The 21,365-nt window shown below is 40.9% G+C and overlaps 1 protein-coding gene across 3 annotated transcripts in view; it reads right to left on the reverse strand.

Moving 5' to 3' along the window:
* pkn1a (protein kinase N1a) overlaps positions 1 to 21,365 on the reverse strand; it is a 65,152-nt gene that overhangs the window by 24,903 nt on the left and 18,884 nt on the right. Inside the window, exons 1-2 of one of the 3 annotated variants that reach the window (XM_084930954.1) lie at positions 15,012 to 15,559; positions 1,434 to 1,628 (exon numbers count right to left, since the gene is read on the reverse strand). In XM_084930954.1, the coding sequence (XP_084787080.1) occupies positions 1,434 to 1,628; positions 15,012 to 15,029 (213 nt within the window). In that variant the 5' untranslated portion in view covers positions 15,030 to 15,559. Of the gene's footprint in view, positions 1 to 1,433; positions 1,629 to 2,445; positions 2,624 to 15,011; positions 15,560 to 21,365 lie in introns of those variants that run through there. The other 2 variants (XM_084930952.1, XM_084930953.1) reach the window with 2 other exon arrangements.

Below are 21,365 nucleotides of genomic sequence, written 5' to 3' on the forward strand. Positions count from 1 at the left end.
GAATAAGTAGAAGCTGAATAAATGGATGGACGGAACTCATTGTCAAGTTCAAGACACCAATTTGAGCTTTGTGACATGGCGTATTATCCTGCAGGAAGCACCCAGTAAGAGATGCATACAACGTTGACATAAAATGATGGACATGGTCAGGATCAATACTCTGGCTTTGGCATTTATGTGCTCAGGAGGGTCAACAAAATATCCCCACACCATTACGTCACCACCACCACTCTGCTTTCATGTTGTTTACGCCAAATTTTGACTCCACCATCCAAATAATGCAGCTGAAATCAAGACTCATGAAACCCAGCAACATTTTTCCAATTATTTACTGTCCAGTTTTGCAACTTTATATTTTCTGTTCTTAGCTGACAGGAGTGGTCTTCTACTGCAATACGCCATGTGCATCAAGGTTTGACTTATTTTATGTTCCGTGATGCTCTTCTGCATACTATGGTTGTAATGAGTGTTTATTTAAGTTCCTGTTGCCTTCCTGTCAGCTCAAAGGAGTGTAGTCCTAAACAGGACATTTTCACCCAGAGAAATGCTATAGTGATATTTTCTCTTTTTTTCTGTGATTGTGTGGGAAAATCCCAGTAGACAGCATTTTCTGTACTTTTTCTTGCTCAGACCAGCCACGTTCAAAAATCACAATTTTTCCACTCCTTGCTCAGTTTGAACTTTAGCAAGTCATCGTGATCATGTCTACATAGCTACATGAATTAAGTTGCTGCCACGTGATATGCTGATTATATATTTGCATTAAAAAGCAGTTGAACAAGTATAACTGATAAAGTGGGCAGTGAGTTGTGCCGCAGGCAAAGTCTGACACTCTGGGAAGTGACCTGTTTTCTGCAGTTGTTTAGAAATTCCTGTTTACATGTGTCATGAGCATGAGCACACAGCAGGAGATAGTCCACTTCAAATGTGTTTTCACTGGAAATGTTCAGGCTGTTTAGGCGAGTGTGCTGTCTACAATGCAGTAACACCAGTGTTCAGTGCTTTGCATATGTAAAAACAGCATATGTGCCTGTGTGAAGGATTGAGGACACTTCACAGTGTGGAGATAGGTGCCCATAAATCTCCACACGTTGCAAAGTCCAAGTCTACTGAAAAAAAACAAACAGCATAGCAACTTAGCATGCTAACAAATCTGTTCAGCTCCGGTAAACTCATGTACTCCTGATTCACCCGCCTCATTTCCAAAACACTGTAATTGAACAAGTTTCCTGTTATTACTGTGGTAAAACTGAGTAACTAAATAGGGCTGCTCTGATAACCTTATTTTTTTCCTACCTTGCCAAGCTATAGAGGTTTTACCTTTCTTATTAACAAAAAAAAAATCACTGCAAAGTCTTTAATGTCATTTATTTCATCAGTTCCCATTAATAAGCATGATACCTGGAGATTTTTGGATTTAAATAAAACCCTACCTGCTGTGCATTCCTCTTGTCAGTCGTCGCCCTGCGCAAGTTCTCGGCTCCCTCCTTGATCTTCAGCTCCTTGCGAATTTCCCTACGGATCCTTTCCCGCTGCTCATCCAGAAGCTGCTGAACACTGGAGTCCGAGAAGTCCGAGTTTTGGTCCAGACCAAGCTGCTCCAGAACAGACAGCCCGCCTGGGTCACTCTAGACAAGAGGAGAGACGGAGCGGGAAAAAACAAGGAGATGATTAGACGAAATCAACAATCAAATCACTCCGCCTTAGCCTGGTTAGATGGGGTGTTGAGAGTGAGAAAGACAGAAGAGGAAGAGATGGTGAGCAAGATAAGGCAGTAATGGGAGGAAAGAGAGCAAGACATGATAGTGATTGGCGTGAGGGATTGGTGGGGGTAGAGAGGAAAAGGGCAAACAAGAAAGCTACAAAAGGAAGCAGGAGGATGGGAAAAAGATGCAGGAGGAGCGTCGAGGAATGGCAAAAATCTTCTTCAGTTGCTGTTTACAATACTTTCAAACAAACTCTGCAACGTTTAACCTGTTTACAAGCAGCGCTTTGAAACTACTGATGTTCAGGAATACCATTAGAGATGCTATTTTCAGGAAATTTGTCTGCCAAATGAAACTCAGACTATACACAAGGATCAAAGTGAATTACAGATCTGTCCCATGACCCAGACTGGCCATTGTATTCATTCAGAGCTTTCTCACGAGCCAGTCCCTCTCTTCTGTGCGAGAAATCCAACGATTGTCTAAAAGTACATGAAAAACAACAGCACAACAACATATAGGTACTAGAACGTGAAGGGACTCCACTCACACCACAACTTTTTCTTCTGTACTAGGAGGCTATTTACATATTGTCTGGTCTCGAGCAGAGCTACAGCTTACTATAAAATAAGTCATCAGGAACCCGGCAGCAGAGAAAGACTCCGGGTTACTCGAAATCACAGTCACTCAGCCACTATTACAGGAACTCACAAATCAAACAAACAAGCCAACACTTCACCTCAGAGCTGTCCTCATCCTCCTCGTCACCATGCCAACACATAATTCCCTCGGATTTTGACGTCCCAAATAATCTACAGAGGAGCAAAAACCTTGCGGTACGCTTCTGAGCTCCGCCAAACTGTTAATGCCACACAGGGTGCGACAAGGGCTAAGGGGAGAAAAACGATAAAAAGAGATAAAGAGAAGGAGAGTTAAGTGAGGGAGGAGGGGGAACGCCTCCAAAAGAGGATATCCGTCCCAACACCAAGCTGCTCAGGCCTTTCCTGTTTCCTCTGCGATTTTGCTGCTGTCAGTGGCGAGTGAGACACAGAAGAGGGTCGCGGCTCAGCACATAAAGAATGCATTCTCCCTGTTAAAGCTTTAGTCAATTATTATTGTATCTGTGACACAAAGCCATTAAGTTCACTGCTTAATCTGATCTGGCTAGAAGTGAATTTGTGACAGCTATGTTTTTTTTTAAACACTCTTAATTTGATGGTTGATATGATCTTAAGGGCGGAAACAGGGGGAAGGATGTGTTTTCTAAGTATGGGATCAGAGCCAGAGAGTAAAGTTTGGACGCATTACTGCTGCCTGCTTGACCTCCCATTTCCTTTGGGCTCGACATCTACAAACCCCAGTGGTGATTCCCCTTCGCTTATAGAAAGCCTTCTTAAAATATGATAACATCGCTATAGAAGCCACAGTGGGTGGACTCCAACATTATTAGAACTATGGCTGACTCATAATCAGCCTTATTTAGAAGAAATTGATGCATTTTCCTGTAGGTCTGACCACATGACAAGCAAAATGTCTATTACGCTGAAACTCTAATAAATAGAACCAGTTAGTAAATGATTTTATGACCGCATTAGGAAGGAGAAAGGGATTTTCCTTTGGTTATTGGCAAAAACTTCCAAAGGGCAGGAAAAACGTTGATGATCCTTTAAACTATAAGACAAAGAGTGAGTAGTCTGTGTCATGTTGTACAATATCAGTTTTGAGATACAGGATTATCTGACAAATAGCTGTGATTTGTAGCCCGGTGGTCTCAGAAGAAACAAAAACATGCAGAGTTTTGATTGTCCCCCCCCCCCCGTGCTGTTGTTGAGTTTTGAGGCTTGGCCACAGTGCTGTGAGTCCTGTTATTCTATGACTCGTTTCCTGCTGCATGATGATTGGCTGATAGCTTACCCACTACAACCACATTTAAGAGAATGTAATTATGAAAATTACAACCTTGAAACAGACGATTTTTGGTATACAAAACACTCCATTACTCATCAGTGGATGTGTGTCAGTATAATTCAGATCATATACACTCATCATGGGAATGAATGTCATGGTAATTTGGGGATTTTAATGATTTCTTTGAACTGCTCTTTTTTCCAGGGTGGAATGATTGTACAGCATACATCTTTAATGACATTGACAACTAAGAAAAGAATTGGGTGCACAGGTTTGAAATGTAAGTCCAAGAAACTCAGTAAAGGTCTAAGAAGGAGAATTGTAGATTTACACAAGTTGAGAAAGTAACTTGGAGCCCTTTCTAAACAATTGCAGATTCCAAGATCATCAGTTCAAACAAGTGTATGTAAGTGCAAGTTATTCAGAGGTGTCACCACTTTGCCAAGACCCGGAAGAAGCCACGATCTGCAAGGATGTTCAGGAACCACTTAGGAGCCCCCAATGCCCAAGCCTGCCATGAACTGGAAACTGCTGGAACACCAACGTTACTGTGCACAGTGAAATCAGTTTTCCATCACCATGGACTGAGAGGGTGTTTTGTGGTCAAGGATGCAACAAGAATTGAGCTATTTGGCCAAAATGACAAGAGCTATATTTGAAATAGAGATGACACTTTCAAACCTAATAACACTGTCCCAACCATCAAGCATGGTTGCGGTAGCATCATGCTCAGAGGCCACTTTGCTGCCAGCGGTTCTAGGGGCACATCACACAAAGTGAATGGGATAAGAATGGAGAAGAACTTCACCTCAAATCAACCTCTAGATAGTTGAAACTTGGACATAGCTGGGTGTCCCAACACCACAATGGTCCCAAACACATCAAAACTGGTTTTGAATGGATAAAGCAGGCTAACATTAAGCGTCTGGAACGGCGTTCCCAAAGCTGTTGAAACCAACAGGGTGGAGGTCGGATGAGTTTGAATGAACTCTACTGATTCTGCCAAGAAAAGTGGTCAAATATTCAGCCAGAATTATGCCACAAACAAATGAGATTGGTCATGGTACTACTTGCTAAGGGTCATTTAACCAAATATAAGTGAAGGTACACGAATGTATTTGAGCCTGAATGTATAGTTTTGACCCTGTGTGGATTAGAGAAAATGCAAGATAAATTCAAACTTGTGCACCCAGTACTTATTTTTTAGTTAAGTTATTAAAGATCTATGCTGTACAATCATTCTGCACCTGAAAAAGAACAGTTCAAAGAAAAGCACAAAATTATCATGACATTCATATTTAAACCTGTGATCAAAACTGCATAAGACCAAGGAGTAGAACTGCCTTTCACTTCTTAGTTGGAGCAATCCAAACTAAGTGGACATATTACTACAGCAGCTCTTTAAAATTTAAAATCTTTCCTGTTTAATAAATCATCTGCATCTAGCTTATAACAGAGTGAGTGAAAAACAGGATGCAAGTATACAAGAAAGGCAAGAGTATGCTATTAGCATGCTGACATCACTTTGCCACAGCAAAAATGAATGCAGCTCATTAGGTGAGCAGTCAGTGATAGCAATCACAACAACCAAAGTCATGAGGTCAGCAGTGACGGGCCTTTCATGATGACTAACGATGAAGTGTTTTAACTGGATTCTATGATTTCTATTTAGGGAAGTGTGTAAAAAAGTTGTTTTTTTTTGTCATATTGGGAGAACCTGAGTGCAGACGGGACTAATTATCTGTGATTTTGCAATTTGTCTGTGTGTCCACATAAAGCTGACTCATCTCTGTCTAAATTTCTACATATAATTGCTTCCTTTAATCAGAAAATAGGGACTTTGACTGCATTTGTCAGTAAGCTTTAGTCTGTTATGATTCATTTTTTATAAAAAATAAGTTAAAACTGAAGAAAAATACACTGTTAGGATATTCTGTGCTGGCATTTCATTGCTTGACATGAACTGTGGATTATTAAAATGTACAGCAATGTCATTTTCTTCTTTGTCATGCCTGAGGACCACATGAAACATTACCAAGGGCTAATAAAGACTAGCAGGCCACATTATGATAATCCCGAGTGTTTGTGAAGTGGTTGGATAAATCTATACAATCTAAAAAATAACTGCATAACACCTCAAGCACAATAAAAGTTAAAGCAGTCACATCTGTGAGTTCTATGCGATATCATTTAAAAACAGCAAGTAAAAAGGGTCTCTGTGGCTCCTAAAGGCTGTAAACCAAAATAAAGACATTTATAACTTTACCACTAATCACGCAGCGCTGCACTTAATATCACCAAAGACCATCTTTGAAAGGAAATGTTGACTTTTTAAAGCAGAGACTCTTGTCTTTATGAGCAAATATGAGCCTTCTGGGTGGCGGCTGTTATTCTAAGGTTGTGATCCCTCTTAATCCAGAATGACTGATGAAGACGAGGAGAAAGCTCATTGATGCCAAGACGTCACTTTAACACGACACAATCCTCCACGTCTACATTTGCGTCTCCACCTCCTTGTATACATATATACATGTAATCCACACCTGCAGCTGTAAAAACAAACAAAAAAAACCAGACTAAACGTTTGCTTTATTTCCAGCAGACGATCTGCTGTTGCTAAAAAAAAGGCTGAAGTGTTTCAGTAATCGTGGATTGCTGTGTTTGTGCTGCTCCTCACCATCAAGTGATTATCAGTGAGATGGTGAAGTGATTGTGTAACTGAGCCAGAGGGAGGTTGTTTAAGTTCTCCTACTTTGCATATACTCTCCTCTTATCCAAAATTTTGGGCAGAGATGCCAATAAAATAGAGTCATGTTACAAATAAAGCTTGATTCACTGCGCTGCTTTTGATGTGTACCTCCTTAAAAATGTGGCTACATAACAAGGCAGCAGAGACAAGTGTTGGACTGCAAGACATCTGATGGCTGCTTTGGTTTTCTTGAACAAGTTTCTGATCCGAGCAGAAATTAGAACGACCACTATCTTCTCATTTTCAGCAACACAAAACTAGGAGAGCAGCGACCTTTAGTTTCCTCTCACTGTGCGCTTAGTTTTAAGACACACTGTTTAAATACAATTGTCATTACGTCAAAATAGAAGCTCTAAAGCTCAAATTTCCTCTTTTTCATGTAAACTGTATCTGGTCTATAAGTTTGGTTGTAGTTTCTCCAAAGGTTACATTAGACTGTATCTTAGCTCAATGCTTTTGTGACGGGCTGAATTCTTTAATGTTGTGTAACTACGGCCATACTTTTTCTGTCTTTTCTTTCACATTAAAGGGACTCATAGCAATAACTATTTTTTTGGGACTGTATATTGTCACAAAAACTGCAACAAATCCTATTGTTTTGCCATCTTAAGATAATTTGCACTGCCAATATGAAATTAAATTCAAATTTTTTATTTATGGTATTATGTTATCTTCATTTCACTTGGGTCTCTATTTCTGTGTGTGTTTAAGACGGTGATGTTTGGATGGTAGCGTCCACAGGAGTTGTTTTGGACCTGCTTCGCAGCACCAGACTCCGCAAAGGAAGTTAACGGAGAGAAGCGACTAGGCTGGGGTGATGTGATGTTGTCAGTAAAAACTTGAGCTGCTAAATTTTGAACGGTTTTGAGGAAAACGACTGACTTTTGTCCATACTAGGGAGGAGAGAGAGTTGCAATACTAACAGAAAATAAATGTATGGATGACTTTTTCCAGATGTGAACAGTAAAGTACCGGTTTTATTCTCAAATTGGTTCTTATTTTTAAGAAATAAATATTCAGTCTTAAAACAATCAACCCTCAGTCCAGCAGGCTTCAGGATGTGCCACTTGTTACCTTCCAGCACAACATCTGCTAAAGACATGTCAGCAGCATTCAGATGTCTGAATAATGCGATCTGACACACATATGTAGGCAGCACAAAGAGGAAGCACCAAGTGAGTCATAATGGTCCCGGTGAAACTGACGCTGTTCTCACCCGACACCTTTTTTAAGGCGTTGAGCTCAGAAGTCAAAGTAAAGAAGCCGATACAGTCCAAAAAACAACGTCACTTTCCATCTGTTGACCCCCGTGTAGCAGTGCAAAGATGGCGACAGCTGAGGGGCATGAATGACTCACCTCGTGCAGCTTGTTAGTGAACTAGCCCAGGGAGGAACATTCGGCTGCAGTGTCCAGGGAAGCAATGACGGGCTAATTCAATAGATAATGGCACCAAGCGAGGTTAATTCAATCAGACTGTGTGAGCAGCACAGAGGAGCCTAGGGCTGGACGGAGATGGACAAGGCAGGATCGGGTAGAGTGCAGGGTTTTTTTTTGGTATGTGCATGTACTCCACTGTGAGTACAATAGCTGGAGTTTTCCAACTGAGTGATAACAACCACTCAGTTCAGAGATAGTGTCCACACAGAGGTCAGACATGGCTGTGAGAGTCTTTCTATTCTATTCTTATGCAGACTTTAGGTGTCTGTTAATATTCTGGACAAATGGTAACCCTGCAACATGGAAATTTTGAAGCTTCAAAGAAGTCTTCGCTGTGTTAAGTTGTCATGAGGAAGAGCCTTGCCCATTTTCTCCAACACGCTTATTTTCTCCAGTGTGATACAATGGCTGGAGTTTTCCAAGTGAGTGATAATGACCAGTCAGTTCAGAGAGAGTGTCCACACAGAGGTCAAGGAAAGGCGGTGCCAGGCAAAAATAGGAGGACAGATATTCACTTTGAATGCACAGACACAAACACTCAAAACAAGCAAAAAAAAACCAAACCCCACCACGTCAGGTTCCAGTGAAACATGACCACATGTCTCCTGGGGAGCAAGGCCACACAGCTCAGCCCAGTTCAGGCTGACAACGTGATGTTATTGTAGAGGGTGGGATCGCTGTACTCTCATGGTCATAGCGCACCCTTTTCAGAGTGGCCTGGCAAACATGATGAGAAGTGAGAATGCCATTTTTAAAAAAGAAAAAATGACTGGACGCCTGTTCTGTCGTGATAGAGGAAGGACAGATGGGCTAATAATAGAGGAGGAAGAAGAGAGAAGAGGAAGAAGAACGATATGCTTCAGGAAGCATTTCATAAAGAAATAAAAAAATATAAGTACGAGATAGCACCAATGGTTCAGTCTCTACACTCAACAAGGAAACGCATAACTATTTTAATCAACAGATGATGACTATTTATAAGGGCCAAAAGAGCAGCATTTCACGAGTCATGTATGCTAACTTATTACTCTTAGCTTTGTTAAAGGGAAAACCCACGTGGCAACCTTTAGAGTTGAAAACTGAACCCTGTGTAGTTCCTCTAATGCCACACGAGGCTGACTCCTGCTGAAGTGCCCAACTTTACTTTACTTTACAGTTTATTTATTTCCTCCCTCTCCGTTTGTGGCAACTGCAAAGGAAGAGAACCAGCCCTTTAAACGGTCTCAAAGCTCACAGTCATGTATTATTAGTGCCTTGGCTACTTATACTGACAGGCGGGTGCCCACTGGTGGCTGTAGCTGTTTGCTAGGCCTCACCTCCACTGATATGACAATAAACCTGTGCAATTCCATTGCAATAATGTGATAAATAATTGATTGAGTATTGTTGCGTAAACTCCTTCTATCCATGTGCTCTCATTAGCAGGTGTCTATGCCTGTGTTAATGCACCAATACTGTGTTTCAATTCATCTTTCTGAATGAACATAACTTAGCCTCTCATGCAGTTATAGTCTGAGAGCTAAGGTGCAAGTGTAAAAAATGATGATGATCAAAAGCTAAAAACAAGAAGCTACATCCATGTAAATATTGTATACACAGTCTAAGAGGAAGAATGGCCTCAGTCTTTCTCTTAGTTTATGTGGTACTTGTTTAGCATTAGCTACATTTGGATCTCTGTGCACATGGGAGCCACAAGTGAAGTTAGAATGAATGTGTGTATGGATAAGTCTTGGAAAAAAAATATTAGTAATTAGTCATTTTGCTTTGACAAAAGCCTCTCTTAGCAGCAAATTTATTTACTTCTGTTAGTCTTGAGCCTAGCTGTGGTTTCCTAAAAACATACATGGCTTAACAGAATGTGATACACAAATCTAAGAGTAGTTACTGAGGAGCAAAGCAGATATTGCCTGATGGTTTATTAAGACCAGACTGGTATTGAGTGAGCTGCTCAGTGACAGGTTCACCATTATCCTGTTAAAAGGGAGTTCTTTATTCCCCCCGTTGCCGAGTGCTATTTTTTTCACTGAGACATTGTTGCACCAGGATCCCATACAACGGGTGATTGTTATTCTTTTGCACTACAAAGTTTTAACTGTTGAAGAAGCAGATGTTGAGGAGCAGAGATGGGCAGTAACGCGTTACTGTAATTTGATTACTTTTTTCAAGTAACGAGTAAAGTAAGGGATTACTATTGCAAAAACGGTAATTAGATTACCGTTACTTTCCCGTAGGAACGCTGCGTTACTGCGTTACTAAAACTGATTTTTTTGCGAGAATGTCTCATGACAGTGACGTAAGCGAGTGCGACGTTCGTGACAACAGCTGTCTGCAGATCAACAATGGATAATATATCGAGTGCGGGAGAGTATGAGCGTGCAGCGTTTAAAGCTTGGAAGTACTGACCTTACTTTGAGTTTGATTCCATAAAAAGTGACAAAAACATTAGCGTCCCTTGTGGTGGGAAGAAAACTTCTTTTTACAGCGAAAAAAAACCCCTAAACAAGCTCCGAGTGCCCAACGACGTAATGGGAAATTCACAGAGAAACTCGCGGATTCTTCCACTGACCGCTGCGCCACACCGGCACCAGAGCACACCTCCGCCTACCCCACTCCTGCTTTACAGGTGAAAATAGAGCAACAGGACTGCCAGTCTTTGATTTTATTTACCTTCTGCTGTGTTTTACTTGCATCTATTTGAAAGACTGAGTGTAAACACAAAAAATATTTTATTTTATGTGCTGGAATGTGCAGAAAATAGGTTTAAATGTTAAACTAATTTCTTCAAGTCAGAGAATGGTGCATATAATTTAATTTTTGGTTGATGCATAAAGTTAAAAGATTAAAACGGATAAAACAAGTTTAAAAAAAGAGACTTTTCCATTTGATTACATTTTGTATGATGGATTATGCAGAAAAAGTAGAATTGGGTTAACAGATCTATCGCTTTATCACCTATTCAGGTTGTAAATTGTGTTTTTAAAAAGTAATTAAGTAATTAATTACTTTTGAAAATAAGTAATCAGTAAAGTAACGGGATTACTTTTTTGGGGAAGTAATCAGTAATTAGTTACTGATTACTTTTTTCAAGTAACTTGACCAACACTGTTGAGGAGTCTGTGCAAACGTCCTAGGCAATTCAGCCAAATAAAAGGAAGCTAAAATAAATCCAAATAAATGCATCTTCAAAGCACGCAGCCACCTCTTCTTTCCTTTACTGTTCATTCGGGAGCGTAGGGATTAACCATTTAGGTAAAGATGTGGTGATCAAAACTTAAAGAACCAAAACAGAAAGAAATATAAGCCTAATCATAGTCCTTGTTTCGTCTGACATGCACTTTCATTTATGCAAACGTTTTTCACTAACAGCTGAAACCAAGAACGCAGTGGTGAGCAACAGAAGCAAAAAGGAATTCCTCATGTGATCAATAACCACGATAATGTTTGGGAACGGCACATGCTGCATGGCTAGAAAGGGGAAGGCAGAAGTCATATCTGTAAGTGTTTACTGTTTCCTCCACATCAGTCACAAAACAGATGGTGCACCTTCATGGTGTGTGGTTAGTAACCCTGCATCACTGCACTCTCTGTTTTGGAGGGTTTTATAAGCCAGCAGTTAATGTGGCCGACCCTTGACGTAAACATTTAAAAGGAGTGAAAGTGATAAGGAGAGGGTGTAGAGAGTGGATTGTATTTGTGCCTAAGACTAGCAGCTCTGTGATGTTTATATTTCTTTAGATTTTTAATATTATCCTATTAATCTATGCTAATTAAAGTCATGATAATGCAAATGCCATTAGCAGGATCCATGTTTTGTGAACAATGACTGAACTAAACAGCACACATATCTATCATCTGAACCAAACTGCTGGAACTGAAGCAGCAAAGTAAAATTGCTGCTACCATGTACAGTCCATGTACTCCAGGACGAGGGTGATGAAGATATCATGTTTCTGTAACACACACACATACACACAAACAACAATGGCAGAACCATGATTCAGCACGGGGTTCCTCTAATGGATTTACAGTAACTTGTATGTCATTTCCTGCAGACCTCTTCCACTTGCATATGGGTCATTTCGAACTATTGTACTAAAAAGATGAAACTCAGGATCTCAGGAAACACCATTTCCTATTCTTGTCATACTGATGGACTGCAAGGCACAGAGGCAAGGACAGGGAGTGGGACTAATACGCAGAGAATGGTATGATGCCCAGAAACGGAGAGCACACAAGAAGAAAGATGGAAATAAAAAAACAAAACAGTTGAAGGGAAACGGTGGTTTGCATAGCCAGTTTTGACCTTAGATCAAAAGTCATTAACATGTAAATTTTAATAAGAAGTGCATCAACGATATTCAAATGGCTCGCTCAGGTCAAAGAAAATACAGACTGGTGAGAGTAGCAGCCAAAATGTGGAGTCACGCTAAAGAAAAAGAGAGAGAAGTGGTTAGCGATGGGCCAAGAGGGGCAGAGAGACAGACGGAGCAAACAAAGAGAGAGTGGCGAGGGGACAGGAAGAGAGGGAGGAGAGAGACCGCCGAGGCGGCTGAGAGAGCCACGGGGTTGACGCGGGCAGGACGGGGGGCAGAGAACGGCAATGAATCAGCAACCGCACACTGCAACTACAATGTGCAAGAACTGGGCCAGTCAAGTATTCACCACAGTAGCTCGTAGACAGCAAAGCAAAGTGGCTGCTGGCTCACGTCTTTGTATATCTGGAGCAATGGCAAGGTTGTTTTTTTGCTCCATCTTTCTAGCGTTTATATTACAGTATTAATAAATGCCTCTGACACAAAAACCACCAATAAAGGGCTAACTGGAAATGATAAAAGTGATATTTCCATTTACAACAATGGAAAAATGCCCATTATAGCATTCCAAAGAGCTAGCATGACTTTTAAATAACTTTTTTATGTTTGGACTCCAAACCCGAAAGATTCCTCCTCCTTGCATGTTTGCAAGCTGGAACCACTAAATGTTTTTTATGCTACAGAACTGATTGAAATGATTACCATAGAGGTTTTTTGTTTCAGCTCCATTAGATATACATCTTATTTAGGAGGAGGAGCTTAAATAAAATAGGACTAAAAAAAAATGCTATAGGAGAACATAATGACTATAATTGGGACGGCGTGGCCTGACCCACAACTTATAAATGCACGTGTAAAAGCATAATCATGAGAATGAGGGCAAAGACGGGAAGTCCCGGTTGTTATATTCACAACTTCCAGGCCTTCCAGTACAATCCCCCCTTTCATCTTCATCATCTCCAACCTTTCTGGCCAAGTTTTCAGGCTCTAATTTGTTTTGTGCCACATCGTTTAGTGTCATCGCCTCCACCTTAAAAAGGAAAATCATAATAAAAAAATCAATGATCTTTAAAGCAAAAAACACTTATTTTAATTTAAGAATCTCACTTTGTTGTCTTGTGTCAGCTCAAATGGCAAGCCATCGCTGAATCTGAAGGCCATTGTTCTCACGTCCTACTGGCCACTTCAATTTTGCACTGGTGGAGGAAACTGAACTCTGTCAGCTGCAGCCAGTTTTCCCCAAAATGACTGCAAACTCGTTCACTTTACAGCTAACTTGTAAAGTCTTATAACAAATAAAAAAACAAAAACAAAACTTGACTACATCAGCGCTAGAACCATGTTGAGAGCCATTAGCCACAAATGGAGAAAACCTGGAACAGTGGTGAACCGTCCCACGAGGGGCCAGACCACGGAAATGACTCCAGGCTCCAGGCCTCACTTGTCTCAGTTAAGGTCAGAGTTCATGATTCACCAATAAGAATAATAATAAAATAAAATAAAATGGCATCCATGGAAGATCCAATGAGAAAACCACTGCTGACTAAAAAGGACACAAGGGATCATTGCAAATTTTGCCAAAAAAAATAGGGGAAAAAATCCCATCTTAATAATTCCCAAGTGTTTTAGTCCCGTTACATGTGGTATAAAACGAACACAGCATTTCATAAAAAGAACACGAGTACAGTCAAACACAGTGATGTTAATGTGATCCTCTGGGGCTTCTTTGCTGCTTCAGGACGACTTATTGTAATTGATGGAACAATCAATTTCAGTCTCTACCAGAAAAGGTTTGACCATCAGTTCATGACCCTGAAGCTCAAGCTCACTCGGGCTATGAAGCAGAACAATTATCCAAAACATACCAGCAGTTCCAAAAACAAAAAGAGAGAAGATGAGAAGGTTTTGGAGTGGGTTAGTCAAAGTCCAGATGATTTGGCATGACCTTAAACAGACTGTTCAAGCTTGAAAACCTTCCAATGAGGCTAAATTTGAACAATTCTGCAAAGAAGAATGGGCCAAAATTCCTGCATAGCATTTTGAAAGAAGCATTGCCAGTTACCGCAAACACCTGATTGCAGATCTTGTGACCAAAGATGGCACAACCAGTTATTACGTTAAGGGAGGGCAATTACTTTTTCATTTAGGGCCAGGTAGGTTTGGATAGCTTTTTCAGCTTAATAAATGAAAACAACATTATCTTTGACTTGTGTAAGACTGAAATCCAGAAAGGGGCAACATTTTTTCCAGAGCATTGTTTGTGGAGAATCTTCAGCTGGGATACTTCGCTCAAGCAACTGAGAAAAGTGGCAGCCATTGTATTTAAACCATGATCTGATTCCTACGGTAATTAGTAAACCCATCTAAAATAATACACTCATGGCCTCTTTCCATTAGAGACGGATTATTCTGTATCTCTCTTTAAGAAAACTCTTGATGACAGAAAATAAAGCCTCAACAGCGAGATAACCATTCAGAGCAGACTTACTATGAACTATAACATCATGAGATTATTACGCATCCTCCTGTAGACTCTGTATCAACCATGTTTCAATCAAAAATGCTTGTTAATGTGTTGGACAAATACTACTCTACCTACAATCCTAAATTAAAAGAGTAACGTCTCCAATTGGCCCCAGAGAGATTTTAACTCTTATCTCTTGTGTCTATGGGCATGAAGACACATTATGTGTTTCTAGACATATTAGAACAACTGTGTCCAGAAACACATAAAACAGAACATTTATCAAGACACACAAGTTAAAATGAGGCTGACCTTTTCTAAAATGTGCTCTGTCCAAACCTGAAATTTGTTGGCTTACACTCAAAACAACAGGTGCTAATGTTTTCATATACACTCAATGCTGGACATGCAAAGTCAAGTGTTACTGCCTTACCCATATCCAGGTATCCATTTTCCTTCCATCCACCTCTTTATCTGCAATGTTTACTTGGTTTTACTTTCTTCAGCTGCTTACTCAAAACCTCTGCTGGAACAAACAGACTCAGAGCAGACAGAGCTGACCAGTTTCAGAGTAAAAGGAAACCTTCAGGTATTTGCAGTAGTGAAACGTACAGGTCAAACAGTGGCTCCCAGTTTCAAATCTTTCCTTATGTCTTTTCCTCATTTCCCTGACACGTCAGTAAGCTGCTTTGTTATGCAAACTTTTGGGTGGAGTCCTGGATTCTCACCTGGATTACTGCTGATATCCTACAGCAGACACAAACAAAGCCACTACACAGATACATTACATGTTACGTTTCCAACAGCAGGTGCAAAACATCCAAGAAAAAAAAAAGGATTCGTAACCCCCCGTTTAGACCCCCATTCTTTTGCTTTCATTTATAACTTTCACACATGCAAAAACTGAACATCTTATACAAAGTAAACACAAAATTATTTTGTTTTCAGTTGAACGTTCAAGAGAGTCCCACTGTTAAAACGGCAGTGAGTAATCAGATTAAATAAACACCTTGCACAATATGCACAGCACACTGTTACTAGTTATTAATGACCTTATATTGGTTATTATTGACATGACACTGGTTATTATTGAACTTATACAGGTTATTAATGAAGTGTGAGATATATACTGCAAGGGAAATTTTAAATGGTAAAGGGCCTGTATTTGTATAGCGCTTTACTTAGTCCGTAAGGACCCCAAAGTGCTGTACACTACATTCGGTCATCCACCCATTCACACACACATTCACACACTGGTGATGGCAAGCTACACTGCAGCCACAGCTGCCCTGGGGCACTGACAGAGGCGAGGCTGCCGGACACTGGCGCCACCAGTAGGCAAGGACACAACGATCGAGACTGTCGGAGCCGGGGCTCGAACCGGTAACCTTCCGATTACAAGAAGAACTGCCAACTCCTGAGCCACGATCGCCGCATTAAAAGTGAAATTAACTTAACATCGATCCATCAGAGACTCAACTGTGATTTCCTGATGGAAAAGCTAAAACTTTGAAGAAAGCTGACATCCTTACAACAAACATAACTTCTTTACTTGTGATTATTGTGATTCAAATGCAGATAGCAGTTATAAAACAATAACACTGATCCTATGATCTGATAATGTATCACGTCAAAGAACAGTCGATAGTTGAAAATGATTAGAATTACTAGGTTCTTCTTTGAGTTGGTGATGGAAAATACATTTATTAGTCTTTTGATGACTCCAAAATGGATGTATCCTTCGAGACACTGTTTCTCGTCATTTTCTAATAATTTACAGGCAAACTGAAAGAAGTGCAGCCCAACGAAAACCAGATCTTTGCAGCGAGAGAAGCAACAGGTAAAAATAAATGTTAATGAAAAATGGCTGAAAGCCACGGAGCCACAAATGTTTAGAGACAAAGGTTAAAGATGAATCAATCATAAAAAGACTTCAGTAAACAGAGCTGGACGTTTACATGACAAATATCGCCAGGTGGGAATGTAAACACAGACTTTTTCCCTCCTTGAACTTGCTTCCATAATCACAAAACCATTCCAGGAACCGAGAAGGAGAGAAAAGGAGGCGAAGGCAAGAAAGAAGCAGCTATTCAGACGGTTAGTCTTTAGAGGATAGGGGCTGCATTAATCCCCTTCATCAGCTGGGGGGCTTGGGAGACCCTCAGCACAGCAGGTCTCCTGTCAATCACCTTCTGCTCCAGAGGTGCTTATTGAGCAGACCACACCTGTCAATCACTGTCCAATCCCCGCTGAGTCAGTGAAGAAGGTCGGCAGCTGTCTAGCGACAATACATAAGTAGAATAGCTGACCTTACAACATGCCAACATGACTGACTGAGCACAGAGGGGCTTTACCTGAAATGTTCAGCTTCTCGTAAAACCAGATTGTGCTCATAGACCTGTCTGTGTGCAAGGAAGAGGAGTAGGAGAAAGAAAGACCCATTTTAAAAGTTATACATAGTACATGTGAACTCTTTTACATGAAACTATGTAAGCACCAGAAAACCCACGGAGCGAGGAAAATCGCTCTCTCAGTCAGAGAAATACCGCTACCTGAGTGGGCGTGCAGAGTTTTTAAATTACAACAAGCAAAAGAACAGAAGGTAATTCACATGAGAGTGAGAGTGAATGTCAACTACAGCGTTTAAATAAAAAGCTCCCTGATGGCGTCTTCAGGCCAAATGAAAAGTGAAGTTGACATGAACGGAGCTAAATCCATACAAATATTTCAACTTTGGTGAAAAATGTATGTGTCCAAAGTCTACGAGTGTTGAGATTCTCCCACATGTTTATTCTAGTTATTTTTGTAATAATTACAATGGAGAACACGGTTAGTGCTGCTGACGGTGGGCAGCTCTGTTTGACTTCACTTTTCCATAGAGACAAAACAAAACAGGGAAGGGGTTTGGGGAAAAGTTAGTGAAATCGCAGAACTTCCTGGAAAGTTCTGAAAAAAAAATCTAATGTTACTTAAATCCAATCGGTTGTACTTTGGAAGGAAGTACAGTCATTGGAAACATAGAGTCATGTGACAATTTAACCTTTACTTAACTAGGAAGTCATCTGAGGTTTAACATCTATTTTTTAAGTGACAGGCACACATGTGCATAAGCACACATTAGAATGACACAACTTTAAAAAACAAAACAAAACACATAAAACAAAATAAAGTCAAAATTATACAAACGAAGTATACCCTTACTGCTTAGGACATATGAGGGCAAGTAACAGCCAGGTGCTGCTAATCAAATGCAACTGATTAACTGATCATCAGCAAGTGTGACCAGCTCTGATGGTGGTGGTCTGTGTTAACCCAATCTCACATTCATCCAAGTAGTGAACATCCCAGTTCATTATTATTAGAAAAAGACTGAAAAAGTTTGACATTTCCGGAAGGATAAAGCTGTTTCTCTCTAAAAAGAACATGGCAGCACAGCTTAGGGTTGCGATATTGCATGTGAACAAATCAAAAGACAGAAGAAACCAAAATAGTCGCTGAGTCGACCATGAACTCCTCTCTGTACCAAAGTATTCTAGACTTAAATGTGAGGTCATCCGTCTGTCAGCTGAAGCTTCCCTAAAATTGGGTCGCACAACAAATCTACAACAGACTGGCTGAAAAAGAAAAGAATGAAGATGCTACAATGACCCAAGTCTAGACCTCAACTCGACTGACCGCAAACCACAATAAACACAAACAAGATTGTAAGAGTGGGAAAAAAATCCCCCCCAGTGATGTTAGAGACTCAGAAAGTCATACATAAAACAATTACTTCAAGTTATTGACGCTAAATGTGGTTCCAGGAGCTACTGAATCATGGGATGTACTTACTTAGTAGGACTGTAGGGTGGACAAACAGACCAACCTTCCACTTTCAGTTGTACAAATATTAACTGTGACGCCATCAGTGGACAAAAAGGTAGGTATGTGTAGGTTTAATAAGACGATGAATTTAAAGCTCATGTCAGACTGACCTGTATCATGTCTGAGCTCAACTCTGTAGTTACAATTGTGGGAGAAAGTAAAAAGCAGACAAAAGCGTATTTACATATTTATAAACCAAGAACTGAAACTACCAAGTCCTCCCAGCCGTGCATCACCCAGTGCAGGCTGCTGAAGCACTAATGCAGGTCAACAGCAGCAAGATCAAATCTTGTGGACTTCTTAATGTACTTTTTCAGTTTCAGTGGTTGAGAGACAGAAAAAAAATGTAACGCAGATGCTGCTGATAACACTAAACATTCGTCACAGAGTAATAAAGTGGTAGCACATATCTGAAAGTGTGTGTGTGCGTGTGTGTGAAGGCAGCTCTAGTAGAGATGTCTGGGTAATTGCTTTGACAGGTCTGGGGTATTGTCTGAGATGAGCTTCAAGGAAAAACAGCACTGCAGAGCTGCACAAACTAAACTGATATCACTGCACTTCTTGTGTCTTTCAGCGTGTGTGTGTGTGTGTGTGTGTGTGTGTGTGTGTGTGTGTGTTAATTCTGAAGTGAAGGGACTGAAATGGGTCTGCAGGCCTGACTTGCTATGTAGCACTGATGTGTTGCCAGTTTAGTTTTGTCACGCATAAAAAAAAAAAAAACAGCAGAGAAGAAGCATTCCCGGATGTGTTGACTACACGGGGATTTGAGGGCAAAGGTTACATGCAAACTTCCACCTGAAGTCAAAACAATGTATGCTTCACTTTGCTTATGAGCAGCACGCCAAAGGAAATGTGTCCAGCAGACTGCGAGTGTGTATGTGTGAGTCAAAGAAAACATCTGGAGGCATTTCTGAGATGCCTGAGTGATGACAACAGCCAACCTGGCAGGAAAGAAGGGGAGGAGAGAGGAAAGGATGAAAGGAAAGGTAGCGGACGAGTCGAGAAGCAGCAGAGCGATAAAGCTACCAGGCTATAACTTGTTTAACTTCAGTTCCTCTGAACCTAATCAGTCTTCATTTGTCATTTTTTATGTCAGATAGCAGCACATGGACCACACAGAAAATCTTTTAAATTAGAGGTGCTGTCAAAAACTGAACTGCGAGGACTGTTTCAGACAGTAGCTGCAGATACGGATCAGTTCTGGAAGAATAAAAGCAGGACCAGTGTCTAATATTCTTTTACCATCATGATAGGTTTATTTGCCATTTAACAGCAGAGATTGATTTAGTTATAGGGGTATCCTATTAATATTTAAAGACATATTCTTACTTCACTGGTTTTTAGATAGCACTTCTTTACAGAGCAGTCAAAGCACTTCTACATTCTTCCAGTTTAACTGAGTTGATTTACTTAAAAAACAGTGAAGTGAACTAACTAACCATCCATGCATCCTTCTCCCCACCCACACCTTCCAGGTCCTCCTGAGGCATTCCCAGGCCAGATGGGATGCACAGTCTCTCCAGCAGATTCTGGGTCTAACCCCGGGCGTGCACTGAAAACCTCCAAAGGGAGGTGCCTGTGACACGTCCTAACCAGATGCCCAAACCACTTCAACTGGCTCGTTCCTACATGCAGGAGCAGCGGTTCTCCGGGTGTCCGTGCTCCATCTCTAATGCTACAGTAAAGCCCAGCAACTCTACAGAGGAAACTCACTTTGGCTGTTTGTATTCGCAGCCTTACTGTTTTGGACATTCCAGTCATTCCAGAGTGGCTGTAAACTGCTCCAGTTCATTTATTTCCAAATACAATATTTTTTTATTCACATAACTGGTGTTGACAGAATATTAGCAGAAGCTAATCTTCTCTAGAGTTCAGACAAAATGAAGAATAAACAAAGCTTTATTCAGGCTTTATTTAAGCCTTTTTAAATGCAGGACTATTCTTCTAGTTTGTGGTTTGGACTGCTGCTTCACAGCTAAAAGGTCATGCATGTATTGAAGATTAGGCTTAAAACTTTCCTTACAGGGTGTAAGGCTCTCCTGTGTGGTGTTTGTATGTTCTCCTTGTGCTTCTGCTGTAATCTATAGTGATAGTAAGGAGGAGGTGGAAGAGAGGCTGGAGATAGAGAGGTGGTGGTGTACTACTGTTTGAAGATAAAAAACACAGGAGGCCGAGCTGAAGATGTTCCGATTTTTACTAGGAATGGCAGAATGGACGAGATTAGACATGACTAAATAATTCGGGACAGCTCAGGCTGAGATGGTTTGGACACTAAACAGAGGAGAGACAAAGGATGTTGACTACTGAGATGCCAGGCAGGGGTAAAAGAGGAAGACCACACAGGAGGCTCATGGATGTAGTGAAGGAGGTCATGAAGAAGGTTAGTGTGACAAAGGAGGATGCTAGAGATGGGGTGAGATGGAGGCAGATGCTCTGCTGTGACAAACCCTGAAGGGAGCAGCCAGTCCTTTTTGGTTGATACTTACAACACGGCAGAAAATTTAATTTCATTCATTTTGTTCCAATCTCCCTTGGTGACACTTCTTTTCATCTAATTTTCTGAAAGCAGAGGGAAGGATGAGAGTGGAGGGGAAAAGAAAAAAAAAGACAGAGACCACCCTTCCCCACGAGACAAAGGCCAAAAAAGCCTCCAAGCAGAGCGAGAGAGACAGACTGAAGGAGGTGGACAGCAAGAGAGTAAGAGACAGAAGGAAAGGGAGGAGAGGGGAAGAGAGATGGTCAGCCAAAAAGTGATAAAGAAGCAGGTGGAGGAGCAAGGGAGGATGGTTGGCCCTCAGAGCCAGAGGCGAATAATAGATAAAAGAGCATGTGAGAGCATGCTGGGAGGCCAGACTGGCTGCCAAATGCACAGACATCAGACACATGAGGCGAAGGAGGAGGATGAGAGCCTGTGTTCATGGGT

This window comes from Perissodus microlepis, chromosome 6, assembly GCF_051167445.1.
Source record: "Perissodus microlepis isolate ML-2025 ecotype Zambia chromosome 6, ASM5116744v1, whole genome shotgun sequence".
NCBI lineage: Eukaryota > Metazoa > Chordata > Actinopteri > Cichliformes > Cichlidae > Perissodus > Perissodus microlepis.